Source organism: Cetorhinus maximus, chromosome 29, assembly GCF_964194155.1.
Source record: "Cetorhinus maximus chromosome 29, sCetMax3.hap1.1, whole genome shotgun sequence".
Lineage (NCBI taxonomy): Eukaryota > Metazoa > Chordata > Chondrichthyes > Lamniformes > Cetorhinidae > Cetorhinus > Cetorhinus maximus.
The window spans coordinates 16,716,213-16,739,650 of record NC_135907.1 but is presented as its reverse complement, the minus strand read 5'-3'; the positions used below and the strand labels follow the sequence as shown (position 1 = coordinate 16,739,650).

Sequence of the window (23,438 nt, the reverse complement as noted above, 5' to 3'; positions counted from 1 at the left end):
CAAAGGAGTGGTCCCAATGTGGTAGGTAGATCCATATAGTGATAAAGCGGACTGAAGCTTGCATATGCTGCTCTACGAGGAGATGGGAATCAGATCTGCGCCTGGCATTCCGGTGTGCTGGGGTAACAGTTCCAGTTTGAAGCGTGTAGAATAGAGGCAGAGCTCGCCTCAGCAACCAACTACTTGTCTTGATAAAATTCTGCAAAAGAGATGGAGAGGCAGAAGGATTTAGCGAGGGAATTTCAGTGTTGGGGTACACAACTGCCAATCGTGGGGGAAATGAAAGAGAGGAATGCACAAGGGACCATAGTTCAGAGAACAAGGGGACAGGTTGTTGGGCTAGAAAATTAGAAGTACAGAAGGGGTAATGATTTAAGCTCAAAGTTGAGAATTTGTAATGTTGTCAGTATGTCTGGACAAACTGAAGAATATGTATTAATTTTAATTAATTGGGTTCAGGTAGACAAACAGAGAAACCATATTCCCTATAAGTGGAGATCACTGAACTACACTTACCTGCACAAAGGAAATAAAAGATGTTTGGTTCTAAAATTATACTGACTAAATCCTTTCTCCTTTTGCTTTCCGGAAGGACGCGCACCGTTTTGGTAAACACATCACCGAAGCGATGTCGGACATCCTCGCACTCTTCAATTTGGATGCGAAAAAGCCCTAAATGTTGTAATTCTACCTGCCTGACACAGCAAAAGGGAGGGAAAAAAAACACTGAGGATCCCGCACACCCAAGGTTGCTTTAACAATTCGTTCTGCTAAAGGACTTGGCGTGCGTATGCACTGTTTTCTTTGTGTCAACTTTCATTATTTATTCATTTGTGTCAAGGGGCTAATTTTAAATTAAAAAAACAAAAAGCAACAACAATGCAAAGGAAAGGGACTTACCGTTGGAACTCTGGTGTGTGGAAGAGACAGGGCTTGAATATTAACATTAAAAAGCTGTTTCCTCTGTAAAGAATTAAGATATAACATTTTACTCTTCTAATCATTCTCTGTTTCCATGCCAGAGTTGCACCATGTGTGCTGCTTTGGCGTTGCATGCCTGCGTTTTGTTAAACTTGGGATATGCTGCAGAGCTGCAGTGAACCTCCAAACCTAACCTGGAGACTAGGGGGATACCAGCATCTGGGACAATCAGCAAAATGGGAGCAACCGATTGGCCCTGTATAGGCTGAGTGTACCAGGTCTGTAAAGCCCGGCTGACTGGGGTGGAGAAAAGATGGTTAAAAAGAAAAAAATTTGCTGCAGCTTTCTATTTGAGGGCATTGATGACCCAGGGCTCCTTAGTACGTCATCTTTTCACGTGCCTTAGATCATTATTCAGGGAGACATGTTCCATTCAAAGCCCCCTGCATTAATGGAGATTAAGGGGGTCCCAGGTTCGATTGTGGCACACACCCCTTGTATCTAGTTGCACAGAACTTTCAAAGTATGGCAGAGGAGAGCATGAATGCAGAACATCCAATCACCTTTACTGGACACAACACTGTATTCCCATAAAAGCTTGATTTTTGAACTGGGGTATAACTAACACTTGAAACCCCCCCACGCCCCGATGTGCTACAGTAGCAGTGTCACGCACATTGGTGCCACCTTTGGTTTGTATTCGGCAACCAGTAGCCGATTACAGTGGTCAAGGCTTGTCTAATGGGCAGGAGCTCATCTGGCAGGGGGAAGGGGAATGAATTTCATCAATGAGATAACAGAATTTACAAATAGCAATGTTAAGAAGTTGGACTCCACTGAACAGACTGATTCCATTTATCATTGAAATTACTGCACCTGTCCATCAGATATTCCTCTTCCATTCGCTAGGTACTGAATTTGTATTATGGCGTTTAACAATGAAATGGGAGATCTCTTCTCCAATCTAAATTCAGTTAGGGCCCATTTTCGTATGCAGAAAATTAGCTTCACATTTAGCCAACCATCAAGCCCAATTATTTGGACTTCTATCCTGGGGAGAAACAGAAAGCTGCATCAAACTCGATTATTGTTTCCAATTGCGAGAAAAACTTCCATGCTATTAACTCACCTTTGGACTCCTGGCAGGTGTTTTTTTTTAATTTTGGATTTTCTCTATTTGTGGTTAATCTGTATTCGAGTAGAATCTTCTAAGGATTGAAAAAAAACATTCTCCCCCACGAGTGCCATCTTTTATCCCAACGATAGTCTCTTTTCTTTTAAAAGCTGTTAAATTCAAGCTCTGTCTGTTGAAGCTGGTGCCTTTAAATGCAGTTATTAAAGATAGAACTGATTTGTTTTCATTAAACTGGACCTCTGGTTAGCCAGCATTCCATTTCTCCAGGATATGGACAGCCCTCGCTTCTCGCAGCCTCTGGGCGAGAGCTTCATTGGGACGACCTGATGGAAATTAAATCTATCCCTTTGACCCCAATTGGAATAAAGTTCGCTGGGGCGGGGGAACCCTGAATTGAGTGAGAAACAGCTGTTAAGACAAATCAGTCGTTATATTTTCGGGTGGGTAAGCGCCCTAGGAATTGTGTGCACTTTCCCCACTCCTGATCACCCTGTGCAGCAACATTGTATGCGTTTGTGAAGATTTCCACTGTTTGGAGTCTTTGACCAAACTCTAAGTGCATGTTTCGCAAAGGCACATATAATGCTACCCATTAAAATCGAAGGGATTCCTGCCCTCCCCTGACACTTTATAATAGTGAAGCTAAGATGCCATCTAAAAATCGTACACCCTGATCCTGTGAGCCTCACCTCTGCGGAACTAATCTCACCGCAGCTGAGTCCCAGGGCTAAAACATTTGTGAAGAACTGGCTAACCAGAAGCTGGGTTTAAGACCGTGGTATTTATAATGTATTTGTATATATTCTATTAAACGAACAATTCCATGAAGCCATTTACTGCGAGACACTAAGACTGGCAGGACAGCAACACCAAAAAAAAACAATGAAATAGAAGCTGGGAGTCTTGAACACTTGTAACAGGTCGACACATGTGGAATTAAGAAATGATTTAAGAATGATTAAATGACAATCACATTTAAAATAACTTACCGTGATATTTGCAAAATTTTAATCATAGCCAAAGAAATACCGAATGAAGACCTTGAATCTCAGTAGGGATTGGAAAGGCCCCTTTTATATTTGAAAAGAAATAAATGAGAAGGATTTATTTTGGCAAAGAGTATTTTCCATTCTCTCCTTCTGTCTTTGCCATTAGGAAAATGTAATGCACAATCATTTTACAAACATTGTTTAATTTATATCTGATGGTACAATCGAACCATGCTTGTCCTGAGCACTACAGCAGGGACACAACACTGCTTAGGCAACATGATGCACACCAGCACAGTTCAATATTCCTTCTTGCCATTACCAGTTTCAAGACACAGCACATGAAGGCATACATTGCCGGTCCCTACTAAGCCCCGTGCTTCTGCTGTCAGAACGTTCACATTGAAAGGTATATAGCGGGTCTTCGCGTGTGCTAAATGTCAGCAGCTGATCCGCATGAGCGGGCTCCCACTGCGAAAGCTCTTGTTGCATACCGTGAGAGGTGAGAGCCTTAGCTCAGGAGCTTGAGGAAATTTTAAAAAAGGGTCTCCCAGTAAGCGAGATTAGTGGTGGCATTTTCCAATTCTATTTCAATCAAATTCTGACAAATATTTGACCCGGGGAGGTTCGGTTGTACGATTTGATCTGATTAAGCCATTGTTTATATCCAGTTATCTAACTGGTCCACTGTTAATCTGACCTAAAAAATTGAAGTGCAATTTGATTTAAAGCTGTGCTTGTAACTCTTTTGAGCACAGACAAATAAACTAAACCAACAAAATCAGGGGCAAAGTAAAAGGCAGCCCCTTAAAGGGAAACTGCAAAAACAAGAAACAAATTTTAACTGCACATTCCAGATATTGTGGTGGAAAGTGAACCAAAATTAAACCAGACCTCACTTGTGATGCAGCTGGTGTGTTGCAGTATTCTCCAGTCATACCATCCCAGTAAAACTCCCCTCTGCGTTTTCAGAGTGTTAGGGTGTGATCTTTACCAATATAAAATAGAATAATATAGGGTTAGGATTAAACACTTAGCGGATTCAGTGGGGTAAGGACCAGGTTTGAGATTAAATTGCAGAGGATTTCTGACATATTACCAAAGAGCAATGTAACTAAAGGACCACGTTATATGATTACAGTTTTCAGTCACGTGAGCACTTACTTACCTCCATTGTGCATCTCTGGAACGAGTGTTTTTGTGTCAAATTTCTATCTTTATATTATGTTAACATTTTACTGTTGTAAATTGTGTCCTTAAATCATTATAACTCTTTTAACCTTTTGTGGGCAGTGATAACCTAGCTGAATGGGTTAAATTGAAGCAGAGTTTTGACCCTGTTTTAACCCGTACATTTCCCCAGTGGAAAATCAGAGCACAAAAGTTGGTGATGTGTACAGGGAGTCACAGAATATCTGGTGTGGGTGGTAGAGATACCTTGTTACCATAGTAAGGTGCCATAGTTCAGATACCAACCATGTGCAATATACAGCATCCAAATACCACACCGGTGCAGGATGGAGTGGTTTGGCCATCACAGTTCTAGAAATTTCTATTCCTCCTCCAGCCTCAGGAAAGGAAATGTAATCACTGAGAAGGTAGCATGGTGATTGTTTTCTGAAGTGACTTAGTACATTCCAGAGACTTCCGCCAGCAATCTCCTCGGGGCTTCTCCTGATTTGGCTGCTGCATTGACCCTCCCACACCCACCCCCCCACCCCCAGGGAATTCCAGATGTTCCTGCTGGGAGCCTTGGAAGAGACGATAAAAGTTAGAGCCGCACTGCCCTGCTTCAGTGTAAGTGTGGATTTGCAGTTGTCAAATGCAGAGTCAGTTGGGTCACACTCTTGTTTCCTGGTCACTATTATAACCAGGGTTCAAATTGCTTGTCCCTTTCCTACCTTCTCATTCTTCTCTTTGGCAAACAGTGTGAAGCTGTTGGAAAGATTTGCTGCCTGATCAACAGTTGCAGAGGTTCTCCGTTACCTGCGCACTGTGCACTGATATCGCAGGAGGGTTTTGGGGTCTCCCATACAATAGGGAGAGTGGGCCTATAAGACTCAAGTATCTGTGAACTCAGAGCTGCAGCTCCAGTCTCGCTAGTCCCGTCTGGAGTGGAGTTCAAACCCTGCAGCTTCAGACTCAGAAGCAGGAATGCTCTCAGTGGGGACGGAGTGCATATCCATTAACTTGACTGACTGCTTCCACCCTGGGTTGATAGCTGCAAATTTATTTAACTTAAAGCTGCTATAACCAAGGATGAAAAGCTATTTGAAAATGTCCCATGGTCAGCCAGGCCAAGCTGCGTAGACCAGGCCTGTCACAGATAATGATCGCAAGCCCCTGCTAAGTTAGCTGATCTCAGCCAGGCTGGTGGAACAGGGGTGAAAGGCCACCTGGCCAAGGAGGGGAAAAGTCCAATTAGTTATCAGCCAGTGGCTGCTGCTGGAAAATGCTTGTGTGTGTGCGTGCGCCTGTGTGTGTCTGAGCGCATGTGTGTTTGTTTGTGTGTCTGTGGTGTGTGTACACCAGTGTGTCTATCTGTGTGTATGTGTCTGTGCCTGTGTGTGTGTCGGTATGCGTGTATTGTGTGTCTGTGCATGTGTCTGCCTGCCTGTCTGCGCATCTGTGTGTGCCTGTGCTGTGTGTGTGCGCGCCTGTACCTTGTGTGTCTGTGCCTGTGCCTTGTGTGTGTGTTTGTGCGTGTATGTGTGGCTGTCAGGATCAGGCTCAGCTGTGATGCTCTTTACAGTTGAGTTGATGCTCATTCTTGGCATACTCTTGCAAGGCATCTGACACCTATGGAACTGTATCCCAGCAATTAGTCGGTGCCCTTAAGAGAAAAGGGGTCTTGAGGAGCTTTAACAACTTCACCCTTTTCGGTTAATTAATTTTAAAACCTTGCAGGTATTGTCCCAGTCCCATGTGCCTCACCTCTTGTGTTTAACACATTATCACCTGGGCAGGAGCCTTCGACGTAAGCCAGTCCCTAGGCTTCACGCTGCATAGAATAGTGAATGATAATTCACCACTCTATGCACTAGAAACTGGGTATAATTTCCCATAAGTGTGGTCCATTCTTCCATAACCCTCTCGTTTAAATCCCAATTCCAAACTTGTAGCAGCCTATTTGACTCACACACACAGCAATCTTAAAACATAACAAACTAGACAGTAAGAATTTCCCCACATTATTAAGAGTCCAGTCTATAATATCTTCAAAGGGATAAATTCCTAGATGGTAAGGCGATTTCAAGATTCATATTTTACTGGGCTTGTATTTCTGTGGTTTGACATGCTCCTCTGCCAAGTGGGTGCCATTGTTGTTCATGTTGTCTGCTATCGCCATGCATGTTTATCATCACTGCTGTGACTGATTCCTGATTGCAACTCCCAGCTCTCTTTATGTGGGAGTGAAGTGGGAACAACAGGAACAAGTGCAGACTTTGTTCTTTCAAGTGCGTTTTGAGCCGAATGTTTTTAAGATAATGCAACAGAACATGTACAGGAACAAGCAGCGCACCTATGAGCACATGATGAGCCTGGACAGAGCTGCAGCTGTACAAAATTCAATGTCAGATGTTGTGCATAATACCCACTTCTTTTGAGTGGGAACGGGTATCTCTCTCAGTTTGGTGCTCTCGTTTTCCATGTCATTAGAAGAATTGTCTGTCTCCTATGTTGAATCGTGTTAGTTGCATTATTGGTTGTTTTTTATTCTCTCACTTCTTTTGACATTCAGTTTGTTTTTTTTTGTAAATGTCTATGCAGGTATCAATGCAATCAGTAAGGGACACTCAGAAGTAAAATACCAGTTGCCTGAAACTATCCGTGTCCTGTCTTTTTATTATTTGCGGGTGCCATCTTGTGTTTGGTGATATGTAGAGGTTTCTGAATGTGGCCGTTTAATGTGAGGATGGAAGAGTGTGTGTGTGTGTTTATTTGAAAGTGTCTGTATATGTCTGGTTGGCTATGCGTACGCATGTGCATATGTGGGGCCGACTATAATTGTGGCCCGCATTTTCGCGGAGTCATGGAAACTCCGTGGACCTTACAGCAGGCAGGACCCTGACCTGGAAGCCCTGCCCCCATTTTCGCCAGTAGGGGAATCATACATGAAGGAAACCCAAACTCAGCAGCACCATCTGAACTCAGTTCGCTGTAGCAAGGGCCTTAACCTGCAGTGTGGAAGTTACACATTTTTACAAAGCTCATGAAGGATGGGGAAGGTCTGTAGAACTGTCAAGCTGTGAAATCATTTAAATCCCCAGCCTTTAGAAATAAAAAAAAACAACCTGCCTGTGTCATTGAGAGGTTAAAAAAAAAGTCTGGTTTGGCAGTTATAATAATTGTTTGTTAACATTACACTAAGGGCTATCTTTATGTCATTAATGCTTAGCTGCTTGCCACAATCTATAATTATGCCAGCAGGAGATCCTAAGTTTTCACAGTTTGATTGACAGTTCAAAGAGATTATTAAAGGATTAACTGCTTTTGATGTGGGTTATGAAAGCAAGTCTGTTTGTTTTCATAATAGACTAAATACTTTGGGGCATTTAAAAGTTTTGAACGGGCTTTCACGAATGGGACTGTTTTCTCATGTAGTGAAGGCTGTAATCGATATTTAGCACTTTGTTTTACTTCAACATGGCTGCTAAGATCTGCCCATGGAGGGTCTAAGGTCCAGGAATGGCCAATCGGTTGGCATGAGTTGGCATTGGGGGCTTTAATGGGCCATTAGCACGGGTAGGGGGCATGAGTTGGCATGGAGGGTATGAGGGCCCATGGGGGGGGTTGGTAAGGGCATGAGTTGGCATTGATAGGGAGTGGGTGAGGGGGTATGAGGGCCTAAAATATTTAAGACGCTGTAACAAAGTCCCAGAGAATCAAGCTGGGTCTTTTAAACAGCCCGTTTTGGCACTCAGCAGCCCCTGTGACTGCCTCCAATCTGCGTCTCCGGGAAGTGGCAGGTCTGACTCAATCCTACACCCCTCCCTGAATGAAGATCCTGCCATTTGGAGGGGTTTTCTCTGAAGGTGGGTGCGGTGAGCCTGGAAAATTCCTACTGCAACTCACTTTGGAAGCTAAAATCCTGACCACCTGCTACCTTTTCTGCTCTCCACGGCTTCTCATGAGCTCTCACTACCTGGAGCCAGCCAACAGCAGCACTTTTGCTCTCTGGAGCCTCTTCTTCAGCCTTCAAGTGGTTTCTCTCCCCGATGGTTCTTCCCCAATAACATCTCTCCTCTCTGGGTCCTCTCCCTAGGACTTCCCCTTGTTATGGCACCCAAAACTGGGTCCCGTTCAGGCCATGCAGGCGCACTGCCCAATTGTTGTAGCTGTCAAAAGAATGCCGGGAAACCAAGCATGCACGGCCTGTCGCTCTGCTGTAGTCTGTGCATGCGCCGGAACTCTTGGGCCGACTGTGAAACGAAGCCCTCGGCCTCTGCCCAGAAAAGCGATATTTTTTGTCGAAGCTTCTCGTCGTGCACTCATCAGGACAATTCGCGAGAAAATACCAATATCAGGGGAAACTACATATACTGTATGGGAAGAAAGCACTGATTGGTTGGCAAGTGAACTATGATTGGTGGAGGCATTGCCATATCTAGTCCACTTGCCAAACGATCAGCACTCTCTCCTCACAGGGTAAATATGCTGTTTCCCCTGATGTTGGTATTTTCTTGCGAATTGTCCTGATGAGTGCAAGACAAAAAGCTTTGACAAAAAGTGTCTCTCTTTTCAGCACTACTCAAGCTCTGTACTACCAAACAACGATTTCACTCCAGTTAGCACAGTGATTCAAAATAAAGGTGCAACTATTCAAGTCACAGCTGTGAGATGTAATGTCTTACAGGTAAGACCAGGGGGAAAGTCAGGCAAATGATCGTTCACCATTCTGGACAATGTGAAGCTCCGGGGAATTGAAATCGGTGATGCAATGAGCTTTGGTGATTTCTCTCTGCCCTTGAACCTGCCGGGTGTACCACCCGACTCCCTGCCCATTCCAAGCGCTGCTCTGGCACTCTCGCATCTGGACCAAAATGCCAGAGTGCACTGCACTCACCTTCTGCACCCCTCCCCAAATGTTCCTGCAAAACCCAGCTCTGTGACAAAAAAAAAAAATCCCTTCTTGGAGGATGTTAGGGCACAGAAGGAGGCCATTCGGTCAATTGTGCCTGTGAACAGCTCTTTGAAAGAACTATCCAATTAGTCTCAGTCCACTGCACGTTTCCCATTCCCGTGCCAATTTTTCCCCTTTTAAGTATCTTTTAAAAGTTACAAAGAAGCTCTTTCCACCAGACTTTCAGGCAGTACATTCCAGATTATAACTACAATCTGCATTAAAAAATTCTCATCTGTTAAGTTCTTTTGCTGAATAATTTAAATCTACGTTCCTTGGTTTCTGAACCTCCTGTCACTGGAAACAGTTTCTCCGTATTTGCTCTATCAAAACCATAAATAATTTTGAACACCTCTATTGAATTCTTCCCTTAACCTTCTCTGCTGCAGTGGTTCTTTGATGGAGTTGGTAGCACGATTATCTGACCAAATGTTGTGGATTCAAACCCCTAACAAAATAAATGAATTAACAGCACAAATAGAGGTTAATGGGTATGATCTTATCGCCATTACGGAAGACGTGGTTACAAGGAGATCAAAGCTGGGAACTAAATATTCATGGGTATGTGACTTTTCAAAAGAACATGCAGGAAGGAAAGGGTGGTGGGGTAGCTTTGTTAGTACAAGGTGGAATAAGTACGATAGCAAGAAATGATCTTGGATCGGAAGATGTAGAATCCATATGATTTAAGGTAAGAAATAACAAGGGGAAGAAGACACTGGTGGGAGTAGTTTATAGGCCCTTAGTAGCTATACTGTTGGACAGAGATTAAGTCAGGAGATAATGATGGCATTTATAAAAAAGCAGTACGTTAATCATGGGTGACTTTAATCTTCAGGTAGATTGGGAAAATCAGATTGGCAGAGGTAGCCATGGGCAAGAATTCATAGAGTGTATTCAGGACAGCTTCTTAGAAGAATATGTTGTGGATCCAACCAGTGATCAGGCTGTTTTGGATCTGGTAATGTGTAATGAGGCGGGTTTAATAAATGATCTCAGAGCGAAAGATCCCACAGGAAACAGTGATCATAACATGGTAGAATTTAGCATTCAGTTTGAGAGTGAGAAACTTGGGTTGGAAACAACTGTGCTAAACTTAAGTAAGGGTAATTACAAAGGAATGAGGGCAGTGTTGGCTGGAGTGCACTGGGAAAGGAGTTTAGCAGAAGAGACTGTTGATGAACAATGGCAGATGTTTAAGAAAATAGTTCATGACTCACAACAAAGATATATCCCAGTGAGAAAGAAGGATTCTAGGAAGGGAATAAACCAACCATAGTTAACCCAGGAAGTTAAGGACAGTATCAAATTGAAAGAAAAAACTTACAATGTGGCAAAGATTAGTGGGAAGCTAGAGGATTGGGAAAGTTTTAAAAACCAACAAAAGATAATCAAAAAAAATGAGGGAGAAAATAAACTTTGATGGTAAATTAGCAAGTAATATAGAAATGGACAGTAAGAGCTTCTTTAAATACATAAAAAGGAAGAGAGAGGCCAAAGCAAACATAGGCCCCTTAGAGAATGAGGCTAGGGAAATAATTATGGGGGACCAGGAAATGGCAGAGGAGTTGAATAAGTACTTTGCATTAGTCTTCATGGTAGAAGACACTGATAGTAATCCAAAAATATTAAATAATCAAGGGGCAAAATGCGAGGAGTAGGAAATAAATACAATAAGTATCACTACAGAAAAAGTACTAGGGAAACTAATGGGGCTAAAGGCCGATAAATCCCCTGGACCTGATGGGTTGCATCCTAGGATATTAAAGAAAGTAGCTACACAAATAATGGATGCACTGGTAGTAATCTTCCAAGAATCCTTAGCTTCTGGAAAAGTCCCAGAGGATTGGAAAACTAACAATGTTATGCCCTTATTCAAAAAGGGAGGGAGACAATAAAAAGGTAATTATAGGCCAGTTAGCTTAACATCCATCATTGGGAAAATGTTAGAGTATTATTAAGGATGTAATAGCAGAGCCTTTAGAAATGCATAAAATTATCAAGCAGAGTCAAGAAGGGGAAATCATGCCTGACAAATTTATTGGAATTCTTTGAGGAGGCAACAAGCAGGATAGATAAAAGGAAACCAGTGGATGTAATATATTTGGATTTCCAAAAGCTGTTCAATAAGGTACCGCACATAAGTCTACTTAAGATAAGAGCCCATGGTGTTGAGGGTAGTATATTAGCATGGATATAGGATTTGCTAACTAATAGAAGACAGAGAGTTGGGATAAGGGGGGCATTTTCAGGATGGCAACCTGTAACTAGTGGAGTGCTACAGGGATCAGTGCTGGGGCCACAATTATTTACAATATATGTTAATGATTTAGATGAGGAAAGTGAATGTACTATTGCCAAGTTTGCGGATGACACAAAAATAGGTGGGAAGGGAAGTGGTGAGGATGACACAAAGAGTTTACAGATGGATAGAGACAGGTTAAGTGAGTAGGCAAAAAGTTGGCAGATGGAATATAATGTGGTAAAATGTGAGGTTATGCATTTTGGCAGAAAGAATAGAGGAGCTGAATATTATTTACATGGAGAAAGACTGCAGAAAGCTGCAGCATTGAGGGATTTGGAGGTCCTTGTGCATGAATCACAAAAAATAAAATACAAATTCGGGTGATAGGGAAGGCAAATGGAATGTTGGCCTTTATTTCAAAGGGAATGGAGTATAAAAATAGTGAAATCTTGCTAAAGCTACACAAGGCATTAGTTAGACCACACCTAGAATACTGTGAACAGTTTTGGTCCCCTTGTCTAAGGAAGGACTGGCACTGGAGGCAGTCCAGAGAAGGTTCACTAGGTTGATCCTGGGTATGCTGGGATTTTCTTATGAGGACAGGTTGAGTAGGTTGGGCCTGTACTCATTGGAGTTTAGAAGAATGAGAGGTGACCTTATTGAAACATATAAGATTCTTAGGGGGTTTGACAGGGTAGATGCTGAAAGGTTGTTTCCCCTTGTGGGAGAATCTCGGACCAGAGGGCACAATCTCAGAGTAAGGGGTTTCCCATTTAAGACAGAGGTGAGGAGGAATTTCTTCTCTCAGAGGGTAGTAATATATGGAATTCTTTACCGCAGAGGATTGTAGAGGCTGGGTCATTAATAATATTCAAGGCTGAGGTAGACAGATTTTTAATCAGTAAGGAGATCAAAGGTACATTCCAGATCCTAACCACTCGCCCCCGTAGAGAGGGTTTTCCTCCTGTCACATTTGGTTCTTTTGCCAATCACAGAATCACAGAATTGCTGCAGTGCAGGATGCCATTCGGCCTATCATTTCTGCACCAGCTCTTCGGACGAGCAATTCAATTAGTGCCATTCACCACCTTCGCCCCGTAACCCTGCACATCCTTCCTTTCCAGATAACTGTCTAATTCCATTTTGAATGCTTGTGTCACTTTAAGTCAGTAATTATCTGCATGGTTCTCCACCCTTCCGCCAATGAGAACAGATTTCCCCTATCAACTCCAGATTTCTCATGACCTTCTCCTCTAAGAGAAACAGCCCAGCTTCTCCAATCTTATCCACTTGGAGCTAAGAAACAATACACTATTGCGCTTATTATATAGGCCTCCAACTCGAAAGTAATTTTTTAAAGTGGAGGGTTCAGGGTTGTCCTGAGCTCTGCAAATTCAGCTCGAAGGAGTTTTTGCAGGATCCAACAATGGTAGCGTTTTCTGGCAGTGCCGCCGGGGGGAGCCAGGCAGCCCCTGGCATCACCAGTTTGATTGACAGCTGAAGAGAGGGAATGGGTGGGGCTATATTCGCGCGTGCGTAGTAAGAGCTGATCGCTTCCAGGCAGTCGGAATTACACAACGCAGGCGCAGAACGGAGACATTCATTTTTTTTTCAAAACCTCACCTCACGCCCAACGTTGAATAAATAATGTTTAACAAAGAAATAATGAATAATGTTTATTAAATAAATAATCAATAATTTTTAATAAATAAATGGAAATTAAGAATCCTAAATTCTGTGATTGTGAATTCTTATTCTGAGAATAGGGGGACGATGTCAACGGACGTCTAGGGTCCTGCCCAATCGGAAGGAAGGACGTCACGTCAATCAGCCACAGGAGGCGGGACGAATGCCGAAAGGGCGGGAATGTTCTATTGACGAGCGAGTGGCCCATTGGGGGAAGCGAAGTTTGCCGATCGTACCAATGAACGGGGGGGGGTGGGCGGGCACCTAGGGTGGGCGGGGATATGCTTAGGTTGACGGGCCAGTGGACCAATGGGAGAAGAGCAGGCTGCGGATCGCACCAATGCACGAGGCGGTGGGCGGGCTTCCCGCTGGCGGCCAATAGGAAGGGTGCAGGCGGGGCGACATTCGACAACGGCTGGGGGGCGCGGGCCAATAGTGGAGCGGGGATTGGTCACTGGTCCCGTGAGGTCATCAGGCGGCGACGCGAGAGTTGGTGCTGGCGGCGCCGGAGGAGGAGGAAGGGGTGAGCCTGTGGAGGGGGGGGGGGTGGAAAGAGGAGGGCGGTGGGGCCGAGAGAAGGGGGGCAAACGCGTGTGGGGAGCGGAGCCCGAGGCCTTGGTTACCCCTCGCTGGATAATCCTTATTTGCAAAGCGCATGGAACTTTCCAGAAGCGAGGGTCCGGGGTGGGGGAGGGCGCTTTGGGGTGGTTGTAAGAGTAAAATCCCTCCCCCAGCCCATCCCATCCCATCGCTATTGCCCTGGTAACCAGTTCCCCCCCCCCCATCCCATTGAAAGACCATGGGCAATGGTCACTGTGGGCAAGTTACAAACCCCTCCACTTGGAACAAGCCCGTCCTTTTTGTGCCTTTCCTTTTCTGCTCAACTGTGTGGCGGAGCCAAGAGATTATATTTGGGCGCCTGGGGTGCACACATCAGCCACTGCCCAAGGTAGAAGTAGTAATCAATAAAAGTAAAAGGAGGGTCGGCTTTACCTCAGGGGTGGCGGGGTTGCGGCTGGACTTTAATTCTTCCATTGCTCTGTTCCTGGATTTCCTTTCGAGGAAAGATTGGGCCTATACTCATTGGAGTTTTTAAGAATGAGAGGTGCATCTTGTTGAAGCAAAAATGATTCTATGGGGACTTCACAGGGTGGATGTTGAAAGAATGCTTCCTCTGATGGAAGAATCTAGAACCGGGGGTCAAAGTTTAAAAATAAATAAGGGGCCTTCAATCTAAGATGAAGATCAGAGGCATTTCTTCTGGGGGGGGGGGGGGGGGGGGGGGTTGGGTGGGGGCATTATTTCTTCACTCTTCCTTTGTCTTAAGATGAGCTCCAACTTTCTTATAGCTCGCCCAAGCGACTAATTCTGGATGGTGAGTTTGTGTGGACTGTCTCGGTTGATGCTATCCTTGCCCGACACCCATGCAAAAGTCCGGCAGGTGTTTTGTTTAAATGTGGCCCTGGCCCCATTTTGCGATGTTAAAAGCTGGTTATACCCTAGCTGCGATGAGCTGATGCCATGTTGAATGCAGCAGGACTTGACCTTCAGTTGCATGATCAAAGCCAACAGAAGTGTGTGCTGCTTTCTTACTCTGGGACGATTGACTCTCAGTATACCCTCTTCCAATACTGGGAGCTGTAGCCTTCTACTCTGCCTTCCTACACAAGGTCCAAATTGCCAGGCTGAAATTGTGAAGCACATTGAAGTCTTGTGAAGGAGAGGAGACAGCTGAAGTCACAGTCCTTCTATGCATGTTATACAGAGTGAAACTTGGCAGCTTGTCACGAGCTTATTTAGGTCATGGAATATATTGTTTATCAGAACATAAAGAGTTTTTATTATGTTAGCCATTCACGCCTTGGCACTAAGACCATGTCAATTTCAGCTACATTGATGGCAGCCTTTAATATTGACACTGCTAACAGTGCTGCTGAATTATGAGAATGTAATTCAAACAACGGGCTTGACAATATCATTAACTATTAAGATTGTTAATCACACCTCTGATTGATTTGCAGCCTGGAACCAGATATTTCTTATTGTAAGGTTCAGTAATCTGGCAGTAAAACCAGTCACTGACACAGGTCACCCTCAAAAGAGACTGCTCACAAAAAGTAAAGCTTCTGCTGTACCTGTGCAGGTTACTGTGTACACTCCTGGAGTCTTACTGTATCTGTGCAGTTACTGTGTACACACCTGGAGTCTCATTATACGTGTGCAGGTTACTGCGTATGCACCTGGAGTCTTGTTGTACCTGTGCAGTTACTGTGTACACACCTGGAGTCTTGTTGTACCTGTGCAGTTACTGTGTACACACCTGGAGTCTTGTTGTACCTGTGCAGTTACTGTGTACACACCTGGAGTCTTGTTGTACCTGTGCAGTTACTGTGTACACACCTGGAGTCTTGTTGTACCTGTGCAGTTACTGTGTACACATCTGGAGTCTTGTTGTACCTGTGCAGTTACTGTGTACACACCTGGAGTCTTGTACCTGTGCAGTTTCTGTGTACATACCTGGAGTCTCATTGTACGTGTGCAGGTTACTGCGAACACAACTGGAGTATCGTTGTACTTGCCTACTTGCAATGCCTCTGCAGGTGCATATGCACCTGGGGCCTCGCTGTTTGTGCATGTGAAGCCTTGCTGTACATGTGCAGGTGTGCGCATGGTCCCACTGTCTTAGTGCAGGTAAATATGTACGCATGGGGCTTTGTACCTACACACATTTGCATGTGAGGCTCCTCTGTGCTTGTGCAAGATATGTTCAAGCAGTTTGTTATAATCCCAACAGATGCTTGGCCCACTGATATATTCCTGTAGGACTGTCTGTCCAACCAGGGACCCCAGGGCCACCAACGAGCTGAGCCCTGGGAAACCAGCCATGAAGCCAAGCAACTTGATCCTATTTCCATTTGGTTCTTATTTCCTGCATTGTCTTGTTTAAACTTTATAGCCTTGAAAGTGCAGCTTTTAATGCTGTGGAATTAATCTTGCATCGGAACACCAAGATCATTAGTTCCAGTAGCTTGAGATGGATGCAGATTACAGGATCTGGACTTAAATTTTATTTGTGCGCCCCCCCCCCGCCCCCCTCCCCAAGTGCTCCGAGTGGCCACAAATGCAAACGCTTGAAAAAACTCTCACTGGGTAAAGGAGGCACTGGTACCACGTCACTGAAGAAGCAAAAGTTTTGCGTTAAGTCCGTGTAATAATCTACCCGTTTGTTGGATTCCAGGTCGCAGGATGGAAGGGGAGGTCAGTTTAGACTCAGTCTATCAAGCTGTTCAAGCTTTGTACCATCATCCAGACCCACAGGGTAAAGAGAGGGCCTCAGCCTGGCTGGGTGAATTCCAGAAGTCGGTAAGTAAGCACTTCAGTGAACCATAACCTGATCGTAGATACATGGGCCAGATTTGCATTTAGTGCTTTGCATATTGCAGTTAATCAGGAATGAGCTCCTACCTGCTTTACATTGACACAACAGGATTCTAACACTATATTCTGACAGCTAGAATTCCCTCTATTCTTTTCTGCTCAACACTGCTGAGAGGATTAGTGGGTGATCTGATGGAGGCCTTCAAGAGTTTGAAGGCTTCTGATAGCTAAACAATGATGGATTGTTTCTAGTGGGACATTTACTAGAGGAGACAAGTTTCAGTATCGCAACGCGTACACAAGTTCAGAGCATGGCCGTAATGTGGAATTCTCTTGTCACAGTGTCGAAGTAGAGTCTATCGATTATTTTAAGTAATTCGGTAGCTGTTTAACAAAAGGATATTAAAGGGCATGGGAGTGACCAGGATAGTGGGAATAGATGAGTGTCATCCAGTAGAAATCACTGAACTGACTAGCCATTGGTATGGCTGCAATGATATTGTTTTAGCTACAAGCACTATTTTTCTAACAGAACACTATGCATAACTCAAATGAATATACTTTATAGGCATATTTACTTAATACACACCTATCGCCATTTACTGTGCAACTTTGCAGTTTTCCCCTTTACTGGATATTGGAATTTTGGTGTCAGTTTATCAGAGACAGCATGTCTTAGTGCAGCACAAACGTTAATATTAATTCATATCAGATCCACAGCCCTCCCTATCCATGCATATTGAGATCACAAGCCCAATGATGGAGTCTATTACTAATTTTTAAATTTATTCAGCAAAAATGTGCTTGTCTTTATCATCTGGGCTGTCTGTGAACTACATGTGGACAGTGGCTCATGTACTTAGAGGGAGACGGTGGTATAGTGGTCGTGTAACTGGACTAGTAATGCTAATGCTCTGGGAGCATGGGTTCAAATCCCACCACGGCAGATGGTGGAATTTAAATTCAATTAATAAATCTGGAATTGTATCATGTTTCTACCAGGATGTTGTAAAAACTCATCTGATTCACTAATGTCTTTCAGTGAAGGAAATCTGCCACCCTTACCTGGTCTGGCCTACACGTGACTCCAGAGCCACAGCAATGTCCTAAACTGCCTCTTAGCTGCCCCCTGCACTGCCTCAGTTCAAGGGCAATTAGGGCCGGACAGCAAATGCTGACCTTGCCAACATTGCCCACATCCTATGAAAGAATTTTTAAAAATACTGGACAATGCTGGATTAAAGCAGGTGACACCTGGAGAACAGCACATGTTGACAATCCTAACTGAGATGGCTAGATTGCTTTGGGCAAGACTATATTACATCCGTAACTAGGTTCAACACTGCATCTCCTCCCAAAGTTTATTATGTTAGGAGAATGTGTTGAACTGTTTAATAAATGCTGGCGATATAAAGGCCTGTTGCTGGTGATGGTTGTGCTGGGGACAATTTGAATTGAAATATCACAAAAGTGCATTACAATATTGAAGTCTTTGCCTTAAATGTGATTTCTTTTTGAACCTGTATTGTCAGTTAGCACCAATATGTGAAATAAACCTTGAGAGAAACCAGGAGTTGATTTAGGAAATGCCCAGGTTTTTGGTCACATCAGAATCATAGTGCTTGCTAGGTGAGAAAAGGTCAAGGTTCATCTGGTTCACTTCCTACCATCCGGGCGGAAACATGATACGATGGTAATTGAGTTGTTGGCTAATGATCAACCTCTGTCAAATAGTCTACAACAGGTTATTGACACATGAGGTGAGGAAAACCCCTAGTGGTGGAAAGTTCTGGGAACCATCGGTCCAAAGTCACCTTCTCCCAAGCTGCACTCATTCTACCTCATGTCTCGACATCATTCATATCCTGTCCTGCAGCATGAAATTTTCTGAAAGATGTCTATCTAATTTATATTTGAATAAATCAATGCTAACAGCTTCCACTGTCTCCCAAGGATATCTTGTTTCATTCCAGACCTGCTGTCAACGTTTTGAAAAAGCTAACCAACTTCCTGTTGTTTCTCCTTGGCCAGATGTTTTCGTGGCAGATATCTGACCAGCTGCTGCGGCTCCAGCGTGACATCGAGTCGTGCTACTTTGCTGCCCAGACCATGAAGATGAAAATCCAGTATTCGTTTTACGAGCTGCCCCCGGGGATGCACTTGTCGCTCCGCGACTCTCTGCTCACGCACCTGGAGAGCCTGAAGGACCTGTCCCAGGCCATCGTCACACAGGTACAGCAGGGAGTGAGCTCAACACTTAACCAGATGCTTCAGTGGGTGAGGGTCTTGCCTTTGCACCTCCGGGCCCCAGACCAACCTCTCTCCGCCCCGCCCCCTTCCCTTTCTCTCCATCGCCGACATGCAGGGGTGGAACTCCACTGGTGTCAGTAGCCCTTCCCTGTTGCTATTCCTCGTGGGTGGGCCCAAGATAGTATCAGCAGCTTCTGTGAGCCCGAGGGACATTTTTCTAAAGCCCAATCCTAGACACGGACTCTCTCACCTGCAGAGAGAAACACCAGTTTTGCCATTGTTGGGAACAGGAACCCTAATTGATTTTTCCCCTCCCGAAGCAGCTTGGCACAACTGCCGTGCTGTAAGATAACTAACTAACTCATTCCGGATCGTGGATCAAGTTTGGAATTTTGCAGTGTGTATGGCTGAGTTATACCCCACACAGTGCTATTGCTCACTGGGGGAAGAGAGGCCTCCTCATCTTTGGCTACTGGCCCTTCATAAATCGAATTTATGAAATACTAACTAATCCAGCCGAAACTGTCCTCACATTCGAGGCTCACTAATTTTGCCAAAGTTGCTGTTTCCGTATTCTGATATGTTGGCTTGTTTTGCTGCAGATTGCAAGATCCAGATTCCACCTGAATGATGGTTGGCGTCCTGGCATCATTTCCTCTCGGCCTAGCTCTGGCCAGGTTATTGTAGTGCAGTGCTGAGCAGGTGCGCTATCTAGTTGACAGAACAACATTGAAGTTACGATATGGAAACGAGCTGTTTGGCCCAACCGGTCCTCCACGTTAGCAGTCCGAACCCTATGGACCCATTCTGTTCCTATACCCTTTTATTCCTGGTTTCCTGCAACAACAACCTGTCTAATCTTAAATGATGCCGCTTCTTTGCTTCACTCTAGTAATGCGTTATATAGCCTCTCAAGCATTTTAACAGAAAATCTGCTTTTGCACTCTGTTTTAAATCTCATGCATTTAAGCTTGTGGCTGCCCTTTTGTTCTGGACCTTTTAATTACTGGAAACCAGCACATTATATATAATGTGGCCCGACCCTTTATAATTGTAAACCCCTTCATCAAATTATCTCATCCTTTTTTAAAATTCTTTCATGGGATGTGGGTGTCGCTGCCAAGATCAGCATTTATTGCCCATCCCTAATTACCCTTGAATTGAATGACTTGCTAGCCCATTTCAGAGGGCAGTTAAGAGTCATTGCTGTGGGTCTGGAGTCACATGTAGGACTGACCGGGTAAGCATGGCAGATTTCCTTCCCTAAAGGCTATTCCTGAACTAGATGGCTCTTTACAACAATCAATGATAGTTTCATGGTCACCATTACTGAGACTAGCTTTCAATTCCAGATTTTATTAATTGAATTTAAATTCTGCCAGCTGCCATGGTGGGATTTGAACCCATGTCCCCAGAGTAGTAGCCTGGCTCTCTGGATTACAAGTGCAGTGACATTACCATTACACCACCATCTCATCTCTACTATAACCAAAAAGGCCACAATTTTCAAGTCGTTGTTCATATTTTGTCATAATCAAGCAGAATCCTAGTTAATCTGCAGTACTGTCTCTTCCCTCTTGGGGAGAAAGTGGCAGAGTGATAATGTCACTGGACCAGAGGGGAGCCCCGTGCCATCCACTTTGGCCCCAGAGGCCCAGGCTGATGCTCTGCGGACATGGGTTCAGGTCCTACAGTAGCCGGTGGAATTTGTAATCAATTAATGAATCTGGAATATAGAGCTCGTCTCAACAACGGCGACCTTGAAACTATCATCGATTGTTGTAAAAATCCACCTGGTTCATTAATGTCCTTTAGGGAAGGAAATCTGCCATCCTTACCTGGTCTGGCCTACGTGTGACTCCAGACTCACAGCAATGTGGTTGACACTTAACTGCCCTCCAAAATGGCCTAGCAAGCCACTCAGTTCAAGGGCAATTAGGGATGGGCAACAGATGCTGACCTTACTAACGACGCCCACATTCCATGAAAGAATTAGCAAAAAGAAAAAACCCTGCAGAGCCCAAATCGACACACACAACTCCAGTTGTGGTCTTAGGAAGCTTTCTAGAAGTTCATATTACCTCTCCATCTTTATATTCTGTCCATCTTTTCATAAAGACCCAGTATTCTATTAAGTTTTTTTTAAATGGCATTTAGTTGCTAATGTAATCTGAACACCTGCCACCCTCTCCCGCCCCAAATACACCTGCTGTTCTCGATCGTCCCGCTTTCTCCCCTCCCCCCTCACCTTCACAGTGTAGTTAATGTTTTAGCACAATATACCACCTCACTTCTTCTGATTATTGATATTGAATTCAATTTGTTATTCTTTTGATCACTCTAATAATCATCTTATCGCCTCTTTTAACTTTCTCTGGACCTCAGAATTGTTTGCTTGGCCTCCCTGTTTCATTATTATCTGCACATCTGGATGCTGTTTCCTCTTGACCTGGCTCAAACATGTTGGTGCACACGGCAAACAAAGCAACCCTGGGGGGTGGGGGGAGCCCCATGCCGTGCTCTCTCACTCCCAGCCACTCTAACAGGCTGTCTTTAATGCCTAAGAATTTCAAAACTAAGGAATACAAATATAAAATAGTTGCAGATAAACCCAATAAGGAATACATGCATAACCTCATCATGCATGGTGTAGTTGAGGTAAACAGCACAGCTGTATTTCAGGGGAAACGAGGGAGAAAGAAATAGGAAGGTTTAGTAATTGGTTTGGATAGAGGGGTGGCAGAGGTTTATGTGCAGCATGGACCTGTTATATAGAATAGCCCGCCTCCATGCTGATAGTATGTAATACCTACTCTTAGTTCCTCCCTTCCATTATATTGGATTGAAAATGTATTTGCTATTTTCAATCAACGCCCTTGAATTGGTTCCGTTAGTCTCCTAGGTGGTACCAGACGACCTGAACCTGAATTTTAATGGAACCTGATAAATGGCACTGGTCCTTAGCCAGGAGCATCTGAAAATGCAGCAAAGTGTAGAGCAAGTTGGAAGAGATTTACAGCAAATGGTTGTTGCTTCTGCAGAGAGTTGATGCAGCAACTGTGTGCTGGTTTTTAATTGTATAGCAATTAGGTATTTATGTTCAGGTGGCAGAGTAACTCAGGAAGCACTTGTGCTCCTGTAAATAGGAACAGACTGAAACTGCGGTGATTAAGGTTTGGAGGTGCATGCTTGTAATGTGTCTCACTGTAAATAAAAGATTATAAAGTGTATGACAATCAGCCTCTAGTTCTCTCCTTCACTGCCTGGGTTTTCAGGAATAGAATATTGGGGTCTTCGGGGACATCACTGATACTTTTATCAGCCGGTCACTTTGTTGTAGGGTGTTGGTCCCAGTGATGTTCAAAGCAAAACACAAAGTGAAATATTTGTAACCTTCAGCCCTGAATGTGCAACAGAAGTGCACCAGTGATTGAGCCCAAATATTCTCTCCCTCGTGGTGTTTTTATTAACAATAATTCCTTGCTCTCTTGTCTGTTTGGACCATAGCTGGCCCTTGCTGTCGCAGACCTTGCCATACAGATGACATCATGGAAGAGCTGTGTCCAGACACTAATAGAAAAGTGAGTGTGTTCTTGTATTTTGATGGAATGGGGATATAGTAGCCTTGTCGTTACGGACTAGAGGCCTGGACTAACGATTCAGAGAAATGAGTTCAAATCCCGCCATTGCAGCTGGGGAGTTTAAATTCAATTAATTAAATAAGCTAGGAATAAAATCTAGTATCAGCAGCAATGACAATGAAACCCATCTGGTTCACTAAACTACCTTGGGGAAGGAATCTGCCACCATTACCCAGTTGGCTTACATGTGACTCAAGACCCACAGCAATGTGGTTGACTACTTAACTGCCCTCTGAAATGGCCTAGCAAGACACTCGGTCGTATTCGAGAGCACAGCTCTTCACCAACTTCTCGAGCAACTAGGAATGGGCAATAAATATCGGCCTTGCCGGTGATGCCCATATCCTGTGAATTAATAAGTTAAAGTGTTTTCCCCTGCCAGTCTTCCCACTCCAGTGGTTGCCCACATGTGCTTTTAAAAAAACTGGAATGTTCAGATTTGCTGTGGTTAGGCACCTGAGGATGCTGGAAGGATTGAGACTTCTCACACTTATCATTGATGCTAATTAGGCACGAATTTGCTGTGCGTTTGTTCCTTTTTAGACAACACGGGTGGTTTTCAATGGGGCGAACGAGACGCTTGTGCATGCGCAGCCAACTTGAAGCACAACCATGTCAGATTATAGTTCCTTCTGCATTGCCCCATCTAGTTAGACGCAGAGAAAAGCTTCTCCAAAATGACAGTGAAATGCTTTATCCCTAACCTTGGAGAAGTTACCTTCTCAGGCAGAAGGGTCAAAATTTTCTATCCTTGTGACCGCCCTATGTAAAATTGACAGTTCATCAACGTGAAGCAAGACCATTAGCATCTGGAAAAAATAAATCATGTCAACCACTTCCAATACATTGTGCCTTTAACACAGAACTCACTGCCCCGTGGAGTGATTGAGGTGCATAGCATATCAACCTTTCTCTTAAATAAAGCAGAAAGGAATAGAAGGTTATGTTGATGGGATTAGATTGAATGAAGTCAGTGAACTTTTTGTGTGAAGCATAAACACCAGTTGGACCAAATAGCCTGTTTCTGTGCTGTATACACTACGTAATTCCTACTCTCTTTCCTCCCTTC

The 23,438-nt window shown here is 44.1% G+C and overlaps 2 protein-coding genes across 8 annotated transcripts in view; both read left to right on the top strand.

The window, feature by feature from the left end:
• Positions 1-23,438, top strand: part of LOC144669307 (carnitine O-palmitoyltransferase 1, liver isoform-like) — a 534,090-nt gene that overhangs the window by 88,812 nt on the left and 421,840 nt on the right. For 3 of the 5 annotated variants that reach the window (XM_078531667.1, XM_078531665.1, XM_078531666.1), the window contains exon 19: positions 593-6,870. In XM_078531667.1, coding sequence (XP_078387793.1) covers positions 593-676 — 84 coding nt within the window. In that variant the 3' untranslated portion in view covers positions 677-6,870. Of the gene's footprint in view, positions 1-592; positions 6,871-23,438 lie in introns of those variants that run through there. The other 2 variants (XR_013573657.1, XR_013573656.1) reach the window with 2 other exon arrangements.
• The window catches only part of LOC144669302 (transportin-3-like), a 50,628-nt gene continuing 40,803 nt past the window's right edge, over positions 13,614-23,438 (top strand). Inside the window, exons 1-4 of one of the 3 annotated variants that reach the window (XM_078531657.1) lie at positions 13,614-13,623; positions 16,339-16,463; positions 18,510-18,710; positions 22,236-22,309. In XM_078531657.1, the coding sequence (XP_078387783.1) occupies positions 16,347-16,463; positions 18,510-18,710; positions 22,236-22,309 (392 nt within the window). In that variant the 5' untranslated portion in view covers positions 13,614-13,623; positions 16,339-16,346. Of the gene's footprint in view, positions 13,624-14,455; positions 14,476-16,338; positions 16,464-18,509; positions 18,711-19,330; positions 19,431-22,235; positions 22,310-23,438 lie in introns of those variants that run through there. The other 2 variants (XM_078531658.1, XM_078531659.1) reach the window with 2 other exon arrangements.